The sequence below is a fragment of the Cucumis melo genome, chromosome 8 (assembly GCF_025177605.1).
Source record: "Cucumis melo cultivar AY chromosome 8, USDA_Cmelo_AY_1.0, whole genome shotgun sequence".
NCBI classification, from domain to species: Eukaryota; Viridiplantae; Streptophyta; class Magnoliopsida; order Cucurbitales; family Cucurbitaceae; genus Cucumis; species Cucumis melo.
This window is the reverse complement of record NC_066864.1, coordinates 5370374-5386218: the sequence shown is the minus strand read 5'-3', so window position 1 is coordinate 5386218 and position 15845 is coordinate 5370374. Positions and strand designations below refer to the sequence as shown.

Below are 15845 nucleotides of genomic sequence, written 5' to 3'. Positions count from 1 at the left end.
TGCTTTTTATTCTCTTTTAATTTTTTTTCTTATTTTTATTTTGTTTCCTATTTTTATATAGAAATATGTTTAGGTATATTTCTTCATTTATAAGTTTCTTTTCGGTATACAACAGAAGTAGGGACGTACAACTTTGAAGTATAATCATGAAATGTGTAAATAATGCAATCATGACAATTTTTTTTAGGTAATCATGAGAATCTTGGACATTGTAAAAGGATGAATTTTTGTCTCAGGTTTTTAATCAAGTCGATGTTGATGTCCAAGATTCCAATTCATTTAAATATTCGATATGTAATTGATGCATAAAAAAAAAAAAAAAAAAAAACCTACCCATCGATCTAAAGTTTTTGAATTGATTGTTTCATAGTCATAATATCAAATTCTTTATATATTTTAGCTCATTTGATTTATACACAAGCATATATAACAAGTCTTGAATAAGAGGTCTCTCAAGAATGAAGTTGTATAATTAATTACCCTATTTTTATTTAGTTAAATAAAATAAAAAAAATTAACATGCACAATTAGTTTATTTAAAATGGACGATAGCTCGTAACATCTCCATTTAATTTTTATAAAAAAATCAAATAATCATCAAATAAGACTATCCATTTATTTCAACCAGCAGTGAGAAGTGGTAAGGACGATAAGATTGCCTTTGTATATTATTATTCATATATACATATAGAGAGAGAGCATCTCAACCACTCTTTATCTTGACCATTATATATTACCAACCATTACCTATATATAATCTACGTTGTTCAAAAAGAGAAATCCATAGTACTAATTGAATCATTAAGACGAAAGATAGGAATAATCATAAGATCTTGTGCTCTAGGACAAGTCAAACCAAACTCTTCAATCATATCCAATTCAGATGGCAACATACCATTTGGAAGTTCCCAATCAAAACAATGCACAAGTTGAGCCAACAATAACCGAACCATAGTTAAGCCCAACTGCATTCCAGGGCACCCTCTACGACCGGCACCAAATGGAATCAATTCAAAATCTTTGCCTTTCAAATCTATTTGGCTGCCAATAAACCTCTCAGGAAAGAACTTGTGTGGATCATTCCAAACACTCGGGTCTCGGCCAATAGCCCATGCATTTACTATTAGTCTTGATTTCTTGGGAATATGAAACCCATTGACAGTGCAATCTTCAAGAGACTCGTGTGGAATTAATAATGGAGCTGCTGGATATAGCCTCATAATCTCTTTCACTACCATTTCTAAGTATTCCAAGCATACTAAGTCAGATTCTTCAACCATTCTGTGTAAACCAACAACTTTTTGTAATTCATCTTGCATTTTCTTCATTACATATGGATGTCTTATCAGTTCCGACATTGCCCATCCTATTGTTGTTGACGATGTGTCCATTGCTGCTGCAAGCATATCCTCCAAGAACCCAACACAAAAACAAAACATAGGTCACTAAGTAAAGTTTTTCCAATATTAATATACAATTGATTTCATTACTTCTAACTTTGTATTTTTAAGATATTCATTTTAATCTTTTGTACCTTTAAAAATAAAAAATTACAGTTCTGTTATTTTCTAGAGTAAAAATAAATATTGCAATGGAAAATTGAAGACAAATTCATTTCAATTACATTCAAAGAAAAATACAGTATTTAAAGTCTTAAAAATAACTACCCACTAACATCATGACCCTAAACTTTCTCCACTAACATCATGACCCTAAACTTTCTCCACTAATCAACATGACCCTAGACTTTCTCCATGATTACAAATCATGAATGACTAATTCCTAAGAAATAGGAACAAACTTGGACTAAATTAACTTAACAAAGATAAACACACATGAGCATGTTTCAATCATAAAGCACTTTCTTAACACTCCTCCTTGCTTTAGGAGTTGCAAACACCAAGTTTTGACCTTAGAAACTCGAACTTGCAAGTAGGCAACGGTTTAGTTAATATGTCTGCAACTTGATCTTCTGTTTTGCAGTAGACAAGAATCACCTCTCCACTTTTCTGCACTTCCCTTAAAAAAAAATCTTGATGTTAAAATGTTTAGTCTTCTTATAAAACACAGGATTATGAGAAATAGCAATAGCCGCTTTGTTATCAACAAGAATCTCCGTGCTTTTCTTCTGCTCCAGATCAAGGTCAAGTAAAATTTTCCTCAGCCATAAAGCTTGATTGGCAGTAGCTGTTGCAGCAATAAATTCTGCTTCAGCAGTGGATTGGGCTACAATCTCTTGCTTTTTCGAGCTCCAAGAGAAAACACCAGAGCTAAGAGTAAAACAGTAACCTAAAGTGCTTCTCATATCATCAATGGAACCTCCCCAATCACTATCAGAAAAACCAATCAGTTTGAACTCCTTGCCCCTAGTGAACTTAACACCAAAATCACTTGTGCCTTTGACATATCGTATCACTCTTTTTGCTGCCTTAAGATGTAATTCACTTGCACAATGCATGAAACGAGACAAAATACTCACAGCATTCAAAATATCAGGTCTTGTTGCTGTGAGATACATCAAGCAACCAATTAAACTCCTAAAATATCCTTCATCAACTTTGTCAGCACCATCTTCTTTGCACAACTTCTCTTTTTGATTCATTGGAGTGCTTACAGCCTTACACTCATCCATCTTAAACTTCTTTAGTATTTCCTTTGCATATTTTTTCTGGCAAATGAAAACTTCACCTTGCCCTTGCTTGATCTCTATGCCAAGGAAGTAGGACATGAGCCCGAGATCTGTCATTTCAAACATCTTCATCATCTCCCATTTGAAATTTTGAATATGATCTGCATTGTTTCCTGTAACCAGTAGGTCATCAACATACAGTGAAACAATAAGAATGTTAGTACCATTGTGCTTAACATATAAGGTTGATTCTGATAGACTTTTCAAAAATCCCAAGCTCAGTAAATGTTCATCAATTTTGCTATACCAAGCTCTTGGAGCTTGTTTTAAACCATAAAGAGCCTTCTTGAGAAGATAGACTTTATTTCTTTCACCTTGCTTCTCACATCCTTCGGGCTGCTCAACATAAATTTCTTCTTGTAAGACACCATTCAAAAAAGCTGATTTGACATCCAACTGATACAATTTCCACCCCTTTTGTGCAGCTATTGCAAATAGTAACCTGATTGTGTCCATTCTAGCAACAGGAGCAAAAGTATCAGAGTAATCAACACCAAAGATTTGAGCATACCCTTTAACCACAAGCCTGGCTTTGTGCTTGTTAATCGAGCCATCAGCATTAAGCTTGGTTCTAAACACCCATTTAACTCCAATTACCTTCCTATCTTGAGGTCTGTCAACAAGGATCCAAGTTTTGTTCTTCTCTATCATTGACAACTCCTCCTCCATTGCAGCTATCCACCTTTGATCTTTCTTTGCTTCTGCATAGTTTGCAGGTTCACACACAGCAACATTGCACCTTTCATAAATATCAGAAAGCAACCTTGTTCCTCTCACGGAAGCATCATCTACTATTTCATTCTGCCTGTCATCTTCCTCTTCAATGCTTGAATCAAAAAACTTGAATTTCATCTTTTCCAAGGTCTGACCTTTCTTCTCTGCATCATCAAAGTTCCACTCTTCATCTTCCTCGAAGTGAACATCCCTGCTCACGACAATCTTTCCAGTTTGTGGTTGGAAAATTTTATAGGCTTTGCTGATAGAACTATAGCCTATAAAGACACCCGGTGAAGCTCTCCTATCAAGTTTGTCACGCTTGCTCTGTGGAACATGAGTGAAACACAAACAACCAAATACTTTGAGAAATTTCAATGATGGTTTGTACCCATACCATGCCTCAAATGGTGTCTTTTCCTTCAATGCTTTTGTGGGAAGCCTATTTTGAAGAAATACAGCTGTATTTGCTGCCTCTGCCCAAAACTTCTTTGGCAAACTCTTTTCATGCAGCATGCATCTTGTCATCTCCATGATGTATCTATTTCTCCTCTCACTAACTCCATTTTGTTGAGGAGTGTAAGGAGCTGTAAGTTGATGTTTTATGCCTGAATCTTCACAAAACTTGTCAAATTCTGCCGAAACATACTCTTTCCCATTGTCAGACCTTACCATTTGAATTTTGCAACCACTTTCATTTTCAACTCTTGCCTTGAACTTCCAAAAGACATGAGCAACCTCTGATTTAAACTTCAAGAAAAAAATCCAGCACATTCTGGTGAAGTCATCAATAAAAGCAATATAATAGAGACTACCTTTTAAAGAAGGTGTTCTCTGAGGACCTGCAACATCTGTGTGAATGAGCTGCAATTTTTGAGTGGCTCTCCAAGATGACTTGGGAAATGACTTCCTATTTTGCTTTCCAAAATGACACGCTTTGCAGCTTGAGATTTCTTCACTAAGCTTGGGAAAATCAAGTGCCAACTCCGTTAGTTGTAGCAGCCCTTGATGATGATAGTGACCGACTCTTTTGTGCCAAAGCTGTGTTTCATCTTCTTTGAGAGCAAAAACAGATTGCTTCTCCTCTAAAGGATTAAGTGAAAAACTTTTTCCTTTCATTTTTACTTTGAAAATATCTTGATTTGCTGCATCCTTAATCAAGCAATATTCATTTTCAAAAGTAACTTTAAAACCTTTTTCAATAAGTTGACCCACACTCAACAAATTTTGGTTAATGTCAGGTACAAAAAGAACATCTTGTATATGCTTTGTACCTTTACAACTGGCAATCGCAATAGTCCCCTTTCCTTTGACTGAGATGTAGTCTCCATTGCCAATTCTGACTTTGGTGATATTTGTTGGCTTCAGATCTTTAAACAACTCCTTGTCATGAGTCATATGGTTGGTACATCCACTGTCAATCAGCCAGCTTTCATTTGACTCACCACCCACGAAGCATGTTGCCACAAACAATTGATCCTCCTCCTCCTCCTCCTGATAAGCAATTTTGGCCTCTACACCTTGTTGTTGATTATTGTTCCTGCAAATTACAGCTTCATGCCCCATTTGGTTACATTTGGTGCACTTGGCGTTTGGTCTCCTCCAGCATTTAAAAGGAGGATGACCCTGTTTATTGCAATGTGAACAGGGAGGATAGGATCCCTTCTTGACTCCTGCTTTGTTGTAAGTTGAAGATTCTCTAGTAGAAATTTGATTCTTCTTGAAAAACTTCTTCTTCTTATTGTTCCTAACGTTCTCATGATGCTTCGCTGGCAAGGCTCCTTCAACAGCACCTTCTTGCCTCATGGCTCTTCTTTGTTCCTGCGCTTGCAAAGCATTGAGTATCTCTGCAAGAGTGATTTGAGTCAAATCTTTGGTATTTTCTAAGGCAGAAATAGATGCCTCAAATTTTTCAGGCACTGATACAAGAATTTTTTCTACAATTCTTGAGTCCTTGAACACAGAACCAAGTAATCTGATTTGGTTTGCAATGTCCAATAACCTAACAGAATACTCTTTAATTGATTCTGTTTCCTTCATCTTCTGCAACTCGAATTCTCGAATCAAGTTTAGCACACGCATTCCTTTGATTCTTTCATCTCCCTCATATTCTGACTTGAGATAATTCCATATCTCATATGCTGATCTCAGAGTCATAATTCTAGTGAAGATAGTAGATGAGACTGCAGCAAACAGACATGCCTTTGCCTTGGATTTCTTTGTCTTCTTCTCCTTTTGCGCTTTGATTTGTGCCATGGTAGGATTGTCTGGAAGAGCAGGAATTTCATAATCCTCTTCCACTGCTTCCCAAATATCCAAAGCTTCCATATAAGCTTCCATACGAACTGCCCAAACTTGGTAGTTGTCTCCATCAAATATCAATGGAGAAATTGAAGTGAAACTAGAACTTGTTATGGCGTCCATGACACAACAACTCACACTCACAGATCCCTTAAGAAGAGAGCTCTGATACCAATTGTTATTTTCTAGAGTAAAAATAAATATTGCAATGGAAAATTGAAGACAAATTCATTTCAATTACATTCAAAGAAAAATACAGTATTTAAAGTCTTAAAAATAACTACCCACTAACATCATGACCCTAAACTTTCTCCACTAACATCATGACCCTAAACTTTCTCCACTAATCAACATGACCCTAGACTTTCTCCATGATTACAAATCATGAATGACTAATTCCTAAGAAATAGGAACAAACTTGGACTAAATTAACTTAACAAAGATAAACACACATGAGCATGTTTCAATCATAAAGCACTTTCTTAACAAGTTCCTTAAATATTAATAGACCAAAACAAAGATTATATTTTAAATAAACTAAGGATAGACTATGGGGATGAAAATGCATTTAATAGTACAAAACATCCAAATAAATAAATAACAGAAACCAAGTTTACTTTCCATATTTGTGGAATATTCTTTTGTGTTTTTCAATAAATTTAAATAATAAAATTAATTTAATAAAAAATATTTTGGATACCAGCTTTCACAGGTATGTTTTGCCATATATTTTTCTTTCACATTATAAATTTTTAGTGGATCTCAATAATTTATTTAATGATAAATCATATCATTAGTAAAAAAGAAAAAAAGAAAAAAAGTTTATCGATGAATCTCAAATTGCCTAGGCTATATTTATAATTTTTTTAAAAAAAATTTATTATACACTTAATTATTTGTTAAATAACCTTCCCAACATATTTGTTAGGTTTAATAAAAAAAATATAGGAAAAAACGTGGAGCATTTTTTTTCGTACATTTCACCAAAATATCCGATTATAACTTGAAACGTTGCAATTTATTCTTAGTTCATTTTTTAATATTTTAATTCTTTTCAATCTAAGTGATAACAAGAGATGGACAAAAATAAATATGCATCCAAAATATTACCCTAAATGTAAGATATTTTTCTTTTGATGTAAAAAGGTTGAGAAAACGTAGGATTAAAAATAATAGAAATAGAAGAAAGAGGTAGGCATACCAGCATTATAGCTTTAATAGCAGAACGATCAATTTGATACTCTGTTTGTTGAGAATCAATAAGATCCAACATAACATCAACAAAATCCCTAGTCTTCTTCCTACCTCTAGCCACAAGATGCTCATTAATAATCTTATCAAGAAATTCATCATACACCTTATGAACACGTTTTATTTTACGAGTAAATCCTTGAAGATCAAGCCAAGCAATTGTCGGAATAAAATCCCCCAAATTAGGCGCAGCAGCCAACTGCATACCTTCTTGTATTACAGCCTTAAATCCTCTTTCATCAAAATCTTCATCTCCATATTTCTTCCCAAATGCCATCAAACAAATAATGTCAGTTGTAAGTGACGTAACTTTAGCACTCAGATTCACGACAGTTTTGTTATGAGCAGCTTCTTTAAAATACTCAATCAACAAACCAAGCTCGTGTTTTCTCATAGGCATGAAAGAGTTGATTTTGTGGTTACTAAGCAATTCAAGAGTGCACATTTTACGCATGTTGCGCCAATAAGGACCATATGGAGAAAAGACTAAATTTTTTTGTTGATAAGAGATGTGTTTTGAAGCTTGTAAAGAGGGGCGGTTTGCAAAAATGAGGTCGTGGGTTTTGAGGAAGAGTTTGGCGGCTTGAGGGGATGAGACTATGATTGTGGGAACAATGCCTAGTTTCATGCTCATTATGGGTCCATATTTTTGGGATAATTTGTGGAGATTTCTGTGAGGGAGTTTTCCTAGTAAATGGAGGCAACCAAAAATGGGAAACCCTTTTGGCCCTGGAAGGAGTTTTTTGGGTTCGATTTGGGTTTTGAATAGCCATGAGTGTGAGATTAGAAGAGCAAGGAGAAGAGTGATGACGACGACGACCAAAATCAAAGCCATAGGCTTTGTTTTTAGTTTCTCTCTATTGATGGGACTGCTTAGATTTTGTTCAAATGACATGATAGGGTTTTGGATATGTTGGTGAGATTATAAATAGGTGGGTTGGGTTGTGCCCAAAAAGATGCTTGGGAATGGTTTTGAAAATAATGAAAGTGTTTTAATTCAATTTTAATTTTATTACTTTGAAAATTTTGCTTAATACAACGTGGAATTGTAAAAATTTGTTTTAGATCAATAATTGTAAGGTTAATTTTTATAGGTGGTTTCACCTCGAATATCCTAAATTGATATATATCATTTAATGAACTTTCTTTATTAAAAATTTTTAGAAAAGTTCTAAATGAGCTATAAAATTTTACAAATGTATGTCCTAATTTATCTTATTATCTATTTCAATTAAAAATATAAAATAAATAAATAAATAAAAAAGGAATGTGCTGAAAATGGTAACTGATTAATTCTATTATGGTAAATGATTTATTAGATATCCTATGTAAATATGGTAAGTAATTAATATTATAATTAAAATTAATTACTCTTCAATTATTTTTCTTTTTGTGATTTTCTTAAAATTATTTTCTACCGATCTCTCTCTCCGTTCATTCTTTCTTTCGTTTTGCATTGTTTTTCATATATTCAACGTAATTATGGTATATATTTAATGTTTTCTGATATATGTAATGTTCAGGAAAACTGAATATGTTTGCGATGTAGGGATTTTGATAAAAGAACAATTTTATATCAAGGAATTGTATGAAAAAGTGGTTGAATGGGAAGGATACGATAAATTGATTTATGAAAGTATATGTGAAATAATACATTGTATATTTTATGAATGAAATGTTGAGTTTTTAATTTGTTAAATTAGTTTATGTATTTTATTTCAAATATTCTTATTATATGTAAAAAGAATAATAAGTTATGTTTAATCTCCATTTTGGAAGGAATTTCAATTGTTTAGTCGACCAACTGAACGTTTTAGATTCAGTAGGAGGATGACAACTTCAATTTTTATATTATTTAATATATGCAATAGTATGTATGTAAAAAATCACATAACATAAATGTATTATGTAATAGTATATATATAAGAAATCAAAGAAAATACTAATCGGTACTTGTGCGATAAAAATGAGTTTAAATGATAGGAGTATGCATCAAATATCAAATTGTGTTCTACATCAATAATTTTAAAAATATATAAGATAAAAGTGTGATTTAAATGATTTTAAAATCGGTTTCTCATCCTTTTATTATAGTTATTTAATCATTTTCATTTTTTAAGAAAATAAAATTGAAACGGTCATATATATATATATATATATATATATATATATATATATATATATATATATATTATGAATATAAGTATAGAAATAAAATTTGAATATAGAATCATCTTTTTTTTAACCTTTGGCTGTGTCTTTTCCTTGAAGAGTTGAATGGTGAGGGTATTTTTGGGTTTTAATTTCTTTAGAGTATGGGTTTTATTTTTCCTTTTCTGTTTGAGAAATGGGTAATGGGTATTTTTGGTTTGGTATATAGACCATATTGATAATAATGGATGATGTCCTTTACTTTGATTAATTGTTTGTGACCTAATTTTAATTACCGGCGTGAAAATACAAACACCATTGAATTAAATGTATTATGTCTAAAATGTACGGGTAATAGCAAGTTTGTCAAAAATATTTGAAAAATATTACATTTATTATTCAAAGTTTATTTTTTGTAAAAATTACAAATTTGGGCATCAAACCCAATTCATAATAGAGGTTGAAACCAAAAAGTTTGCAGTTTGAAATTCCTTTATTGATTCATCTACTTACACGTAAAATTTGATTGCTATATGATTGGGATTCACATCTATTTTTTTTTCGATTTTAATTAGTCTATTCTAATAACCATTTGGCTAGCCTATGATTGTCATCTGATTGTTTTTTTTTTTTTTTTTTTTTGTCATGGTAAAATTTTATTTATTGATTGTCTTCTTAAATGCATGCAATTATTTTTGCTAAAGTGTTGGTTGAAAAATTAGGGGTTGTTGGGTTACCTGCAACTACCTTTCTGTCACTCAACTATTAATGTTGGATTAACCAATCATCCAATAAAAATTTGTGATATGACAATTTTCTATTAAAAAAATTAATAATTATTATTTCGTACCATATTAAAAAAAAGATATACATTACATAAATGCAATCTATACTATTGATTTATCTTTGGTTTTTTCGTACTTATTTTTTGTTGTGACCACTAAATTTTTCGGACTTGAGCATATGAAAGAAATTTGATTACTATATGATTGCATTTTTATCTATTACTTTTTTTTTTTTAATTTTAGTTAGACTTCTAATAATTATTTGATCATTTAATGATTATCATCGGATTATTTTATTTTGTCATGGTGAATTTTTATATTGTTTGATTGCTTCTTCGATGCATGTAATTATGTTTTATTGAAGAAAAAAAAAGTGTTGGTTAAAAGATTAAAGATCGGTTGGGCAAGCTAAAACTATGTTTATGCAATTCAACCAATTATGATGACTGGAATTTGTCATTTAACTATTTTCTTTTAAAGAAAATGATTTTTATCATTTTGTACTATGTTAAAATAGAGTACACATGATATAAATGCAACCTACACTATACTTTAGTTATTGTAGATTTTCATTTATCTTGACTTTTTCATACTTTTTGTTGTGATCATTAGATAACTTCTTGTTCATGAAATTTGATGGTTTTTTATGCAAAACTACACTCTTTTCTAACCCATTCAAAATCAATTAAAGTTAAGAATATCTCAGTGCTTTGATAATGTTGTTTATTTTAATAGTCCAACATCGTTGGATATCCATGTCCAAACAAATGAAAACAATTATTGATGTCAATATTTTATTAACATATATGTGTATACGAATATATAACTTAAAAAATTAGAATTTTACTGACAAACAAATGTTCTGTTAGCAAACTATAAGATTTAAATTGTAGGTTTCAAAATTACATATCGTAAAGTTTTAACATTTATTTAACTACCTATGTTTTTATTTTTAATATAAAAGTAAGAAAAAATGATGCGAATTGAGAATGAAAAATTGCTTTTGTATTAAATTAATCGATATGCTAAAGTCCAACACATCCAATTCCTATCAAAAATAAATGTTCAAAGTAATCTCCATTTTAAGATAGTTGGAAGACCGATGTGCATATCAAAATTAAATGTTCTAAGTAATCTCCATATCACATTTTCTTAATATAGTTGGAAGACCATTGATGCACGTAGTTTCAATTGTTTATCACTTTAATTTTTACGACAACTATCTTTAAATTTTTTATACATTTTTATTTTATATTTTTTGAATTTGATTAGTAAATATATTCATTATAAATTGCAGTAATTAAAGAAAACTGTGTCTTCAATTATGTATTGTTTGTTTTGAATTTATTTACTATGTAAATGAAGTTATTGGATGTGGTGAAAGAATTGGAAACATAATTTTAACAAAAATAAAATTGGATGAGTTGATTTAAAATTCGTTAAAAATGTACGGTAATAATAATTCAATGTTTAAAAGTATAGAAATGGAAATTGATCTATCAAATATCAAAGCTATGATTCTGATATGTAAACTGATTGGTGGTAGAATGTAGAGTATTTTTGGATTTTTTTTGGAAATTTTGATAAACTCATTTAAAATTGTTTTTCAAGAATGAAACTAAAACTTAGGAATATTTCTGGCAGGTTTTTCTTATTGCAGCCGTGGATAGTACAACAACAATCAATTGGATGTTATCGGAACTTATTAAGCATCCACATATAATGAAAAAGTTGCAAGAAGAATTAGAAAAAGTGGTGGGATTGAATAGAATGGTGGAAGAATCAGACTTAAGTAACTTGAAATACTTGGAGATGGTGATGAAAGAGAGTTTAAGAATGCATCCACCAGTTCCATTAATTCCAAGAGAATGCATACAAGATTGCAATATAAATGGGTATCATATCCCTAAGAAATCAAGAATAGTAATAAATGCATGGGCCATTGGAAGAGATCCAAGTACTTGGGTTGATCTTTACAAGTTTGATCCAGAGAGATTTTTGGAAAGTGAAGTGGACGTGAAAGGGAGAGATTTTGAGCTAATTCCATTTGGGTCAGGCCGAAGAGGTTGTGTTGGAATACAATTAGCTTTGGTTGTGGTTCGTCTTGTAGTGGCTCAATTATTACACTGTCTTGATTTGAAGCCTTCCCGATGGTATGTCACCACTTGAATTGGATATGACAGAAATTTTGGGGTTGACCTGTCCTAGGGCCCAAAATCTTTGGGTGATTTCCATTTTTCGTCTTTGTCCTAATTATTTATAAATTTATACTTAATGTCATCTCAAATTAATGTAATAGTTCAACCCAAATAAGTGGACACTTGGGAAAGAAAAAAATTACCGATTTTCTAAGCGAATGATTTCATATTTTTTAAATTTATGCTTGGGATTTTTCTAATTTTATATGGTTGGAGTTGTCATCTTTTCTTAAAGTAAGTATTTAAATTCTAAGCTTATTTAAAAAAATTACGGAGTATAGAGGTATATTAACCTCATACTTCAATAAGTATGAGGTTAATACGTTGAAATTAGTAAATTGGAGTATAGAGGTGTAGAGTTGTAATTTTGAATCTTCGATAATTGTGTGTTGTGTGGAATGTAAATTAAAATGTTTTAGATGAAAAATGTTATTAGGTAAATGTGAAAAATATTGATTTAGAAAAAAAAAAGTTTCTTAATAAAATGTGAAAAGTACACAAAATAAAAAATTGAAAATGAATTATTCAACAAACATGCTTACTTTTGAAGTTGAATTATATTTACACTAATCTAGAAAAATGAAGAACAAAAGAGTCTATGTACATTTTTTTCAAAACTAGTTGACTTGATTTGTTTAAACAATGATTAAACGTGGATAATGAAATAGATAAATCTATAGATAAAAATATCATTTTACAAGCTTCAATTTTAATTAAAAAAAATCAAATAATTATGCCATCGTTTATTTCAACCAACATTGAAAAGTGGTAAGATGATAAAATTGTCTAAGTATATTATTATTCATATAGAGAGAGAAAGGGAGAGAGCATCTCGGCCGCTCCTTATCTTGGCTATTATATGTTACCAACTTATTACCTATATATAATCTACGCTATTTAAGAAGACAAATCGATAGTACTAATTGAATTATAAAGACGAAAGGTAGGAATAACCATAAGATCTTGTGCTCTAGGACAAGTCAAACCAAACTCTTCAGTCATATCCAATTCAGATGGCAACATACCATTTGGAAGTTCCCAATCAAAACAATGCACAAGTTGAGCCAACAATAACCGAACCATAGTTAAGCCCAACTGCATTCCAGGGCACCCTCTACGACCGGCACCAAATGGAATCAATTCAAAATCTTTGCCTTTCAAATCTATTTGGCTGCCAATAAACCTCTCAGGAAAGAATTTGTGTGGATCATTCCAAACACTCGGGTCTCGGCCAATAGCCCATGCATTTACTATTAGTCTTGATTTCTTGGGAATATGGAACCCATTGACAGTGCAATCTTCAAGAGACTCGTGTGGAATCAATAATGGACCTGCTGGATATAGCCTCATAATCTCTTTCACTACCATTTCTAAGTATTCTAAGCTTACTAAGTCAGATTCTTCAACCATTCTGTCTAAACCAACAACTTTTTGTAATTCAGATTGCATTTTCTTCATCACATCTGGATGTCTTATCAGCTCCGACATTGCCCATCCTATTGTTGTTGACGATGTGTCCATTGCTGCTGCAAGCATATCCTACAAGAACCCAACACAAAAACAAAACATAGGTAATTAAGTAAAGTTTTTCCCAATATCAATATTAATAGACCAAATATGGTTAGTTTAACCGGGTTGGGGATGAAAATGCATTTATTTTAATAGAACAAACATTCAAATACATATTTTAAATAAACTACAGGGTAGATTATATTTTAATAGTAGAAACATCCAAATAAATAAATAACAGAAACCCAAGTTTTTTTCCCCCTATAGTTTTGGAATATTCTTTTGTGTTGTTCAATAAAGTTAAATGATAAAATTTATTTAATTAAAAATAATTTGAATGCCGGCCTTCACAAGTATGTTTACCATATAGTTTTCAATCACATTATAAATTTCACTTTGATCTTGATCTCTTGTAATAGACTAATTAATGTAAAGTCCACGATAATTTATTTAACGATAGATCATACCATTAACACAAATTTATTAAAAAATTAGCAGTAAAAGTTTTTAAATAAATCACAAATTGACTATGTTTTATTTATAATTTTTTAAAAAAAATTATTATACACTTAATTATTATTTCTAAAAATTCTACCATTTATTGATATCTAAAACTTTTGGAAGAAATTGAGAAAGTATTTATCCAAAATTATTTTCTTTGTAAATCACTTTTGAATTTTAGTGATCTTTTTTTTTTTGGTAAATATTTTGTGGTTTCTTTTATTCAAAAATATCTACCCACAGTTTTTCTCTCTCTTCAGTCACCCTCATAAATGCACCAATAAACCAATAAATATACTGATTTTTCTTAGTTCAATAATTATGGGATAAGATAATTTAATGTAAAGTAAATGTCTCCATGATGTTTTTTCTTTTTGTTTTTGTAGAAAATGTAGTATTAAATGTCTTAACCAACTTGGACAGCTAATACATTACTAAAATTTTTAAGGTGGTTGACATATATAAAAAATTTCAAAATGAGTTGCTCAATCCATACTAATTTAAATTTCATGTCTAATATATATAACTTTAAACATATCTACTAACTTTGTAAATTAGAACTTTAAAAATATTGAATATGATAGGTTAAATATGCATCCAAATATTACCCCAAATATAATATATTTTTCTTTTAATATAAAAAGTTTGAGAAAAGGTAGGATTAAAAACAATAGAAATAGAAGAAAGAGGTAGGCATACCAGCATTATAGCTTTAATAGTGGAACGATCAATTTGATATTCAGTTTGTTGAGAATCAATAAGATCCAACATAACATCAACAAAATCCCTAGTCTTCTTCCCACCTCTAGCCACAAGATGCTCATTAATAATCTTTTCAAGAAATTCATCATACACCTTATGAACACTTTTCATTTTACGAGTAAATCCTTGAAGATCAAGCCAAGCAATTGCCGGAATAAAATCCCCCAAATTAGGCGCAGCAGCCAACTGCATACCTTCTTGTATTACAGCCTTAAACCCTCTTTCATCAAAATCTTCATCTCCATATTTCTTCCCAAATGCCATCAAACAAATAATGTCAGTTGTAAGTGACGTAACTTTAGCACTCAGATTCACGACAGTTTTGTTATGAGCAGCTTCTTTAAAGTACTCAATCAACAAACCAAGCTCGTGTTTTCTGATAGGCATGAAAGAGTTGATTTTGTGGTTACTAAGCAATTCAAGAGTGCACATTTTACGCATGTTGCGCCAATAAGGACCATATGGAGCAAAGACTAAATTTTGTTGTTGATAAGAGATATGTTTTGAAGCTTGTGAAGAGGGGCGGCTTGCAAAAATGAGGTCGTGGGTTTTGAGGAAGAGTTTGGCGGCTTGAGGGGATGAGACTATGATTGTGGGAACAAGTCCTAGTTTCATGCTCATTATGGGTCCATATTTTTGGGATAATTTGTGGAGATTTCTGTGAGGGAGTTTTCCTAGTAAATGGAGGCAACCAAAAATAGGAATCCCTTTTGGTCCTGGAGGGAATTTTTTGGGCTTGATTCGGGTTTTGAATAGCCATGAGTGTGAGATTGGAAGAGCAAGGAGAAGAGCGATGACGACAATGACCAAAATCAAAGCCATAGGCTCTGTTTTTAGTTTCTCTCTATTGTTGGGACTGCTTAGATTTTGTTCAAATGAGATGATAGTGTTGGGATTTTTGGATATGTTGGTGAGATTATAAATAGGTGGGTTGGGTTGTGCGAAAAAGATGACTTTAAATGATAGGAGTATGCATCAAATATC

General features: G+C 31.4%; 2 protein-coding genes across 2 annotated transcripts; both read right to left on the bottom strand.

Annotated features, from left to right (window-relative positions):
* Positions 1 to 767: 767 nt before the first annotated feature.
* On the bottom strand, positions 768 to 7790 carry LOC103485013 (cytochrome P450 71AU50-like). Its single transcript, XM_008442449.3, has 2 exons — positions 6906 to 7790; positions 768 to 1409 (listed from the first exon to the last, which is right to left on the bottom strand). Exons 1-2 carry the CDS (start codon positions 7788 to 7790, stop codon positions 768 to 770), a joined length of 1527 nt encoding a protein of 508 aa, XP_008440671.2.
* Positions 7791 to 12863: 5073 nt separating this feature from the next.
* LOC103485010 (cytochrome P450 71AU50-like) lies at positions 12864 to 15845 on the bottom strand. The gene is made up of 2 exons (XM_008442446.3): positions 14799 to 15845; positions 12864 to 13628 (listed from the first exon to the last, which is right to left on the bottom strand). Exons 1-2 carry the CDS (start codon positions 15681 to 15683, stop codon positions 12987 to 12989), a joined length of 1527 nt encoding a protein of 508 aa, XP_008440668.2. The 5' UTR covers positions 15684 to 15845; the 3' UTR covers positions 12864 to 12986.

What these genes read in the sequence shown, in the direction of transcription:
- LOC103485013 (XM_008442449.3), bottom strand. Translation starts at nt 7,790, where the DNA reads ATGGCTTTGATTTTGGTCGTCGTCGTCATCACTCTTCTCCTTGCTCTT. An exon ending in CTATTAAAGCTATAATGCTG is followed by an intron (nt 1,410 to 6,905) that starts GTATGCCTACCT and finishes GGGTTCTTGGAG; the next exon opens with GATATGCTTGCAGCAGCAAT.
- LOC103485010 (XM_008442446.3), bottom strand. Translation starts at nt 15,683, where the DNA reads ATGGCTTTGATTTTGGTCATTGTCGTCATCGCTCTTCTCCTTGCTCTT. An exon ending in CTATTAAAGCTATAATGCTG is followed by an intron (nt 13,629 to 14,798) that starts GTATGCCTACCT and finishes GGGTTCTTGTAG; the next exon opens with GATATGCTTGCAGCAGCAAT.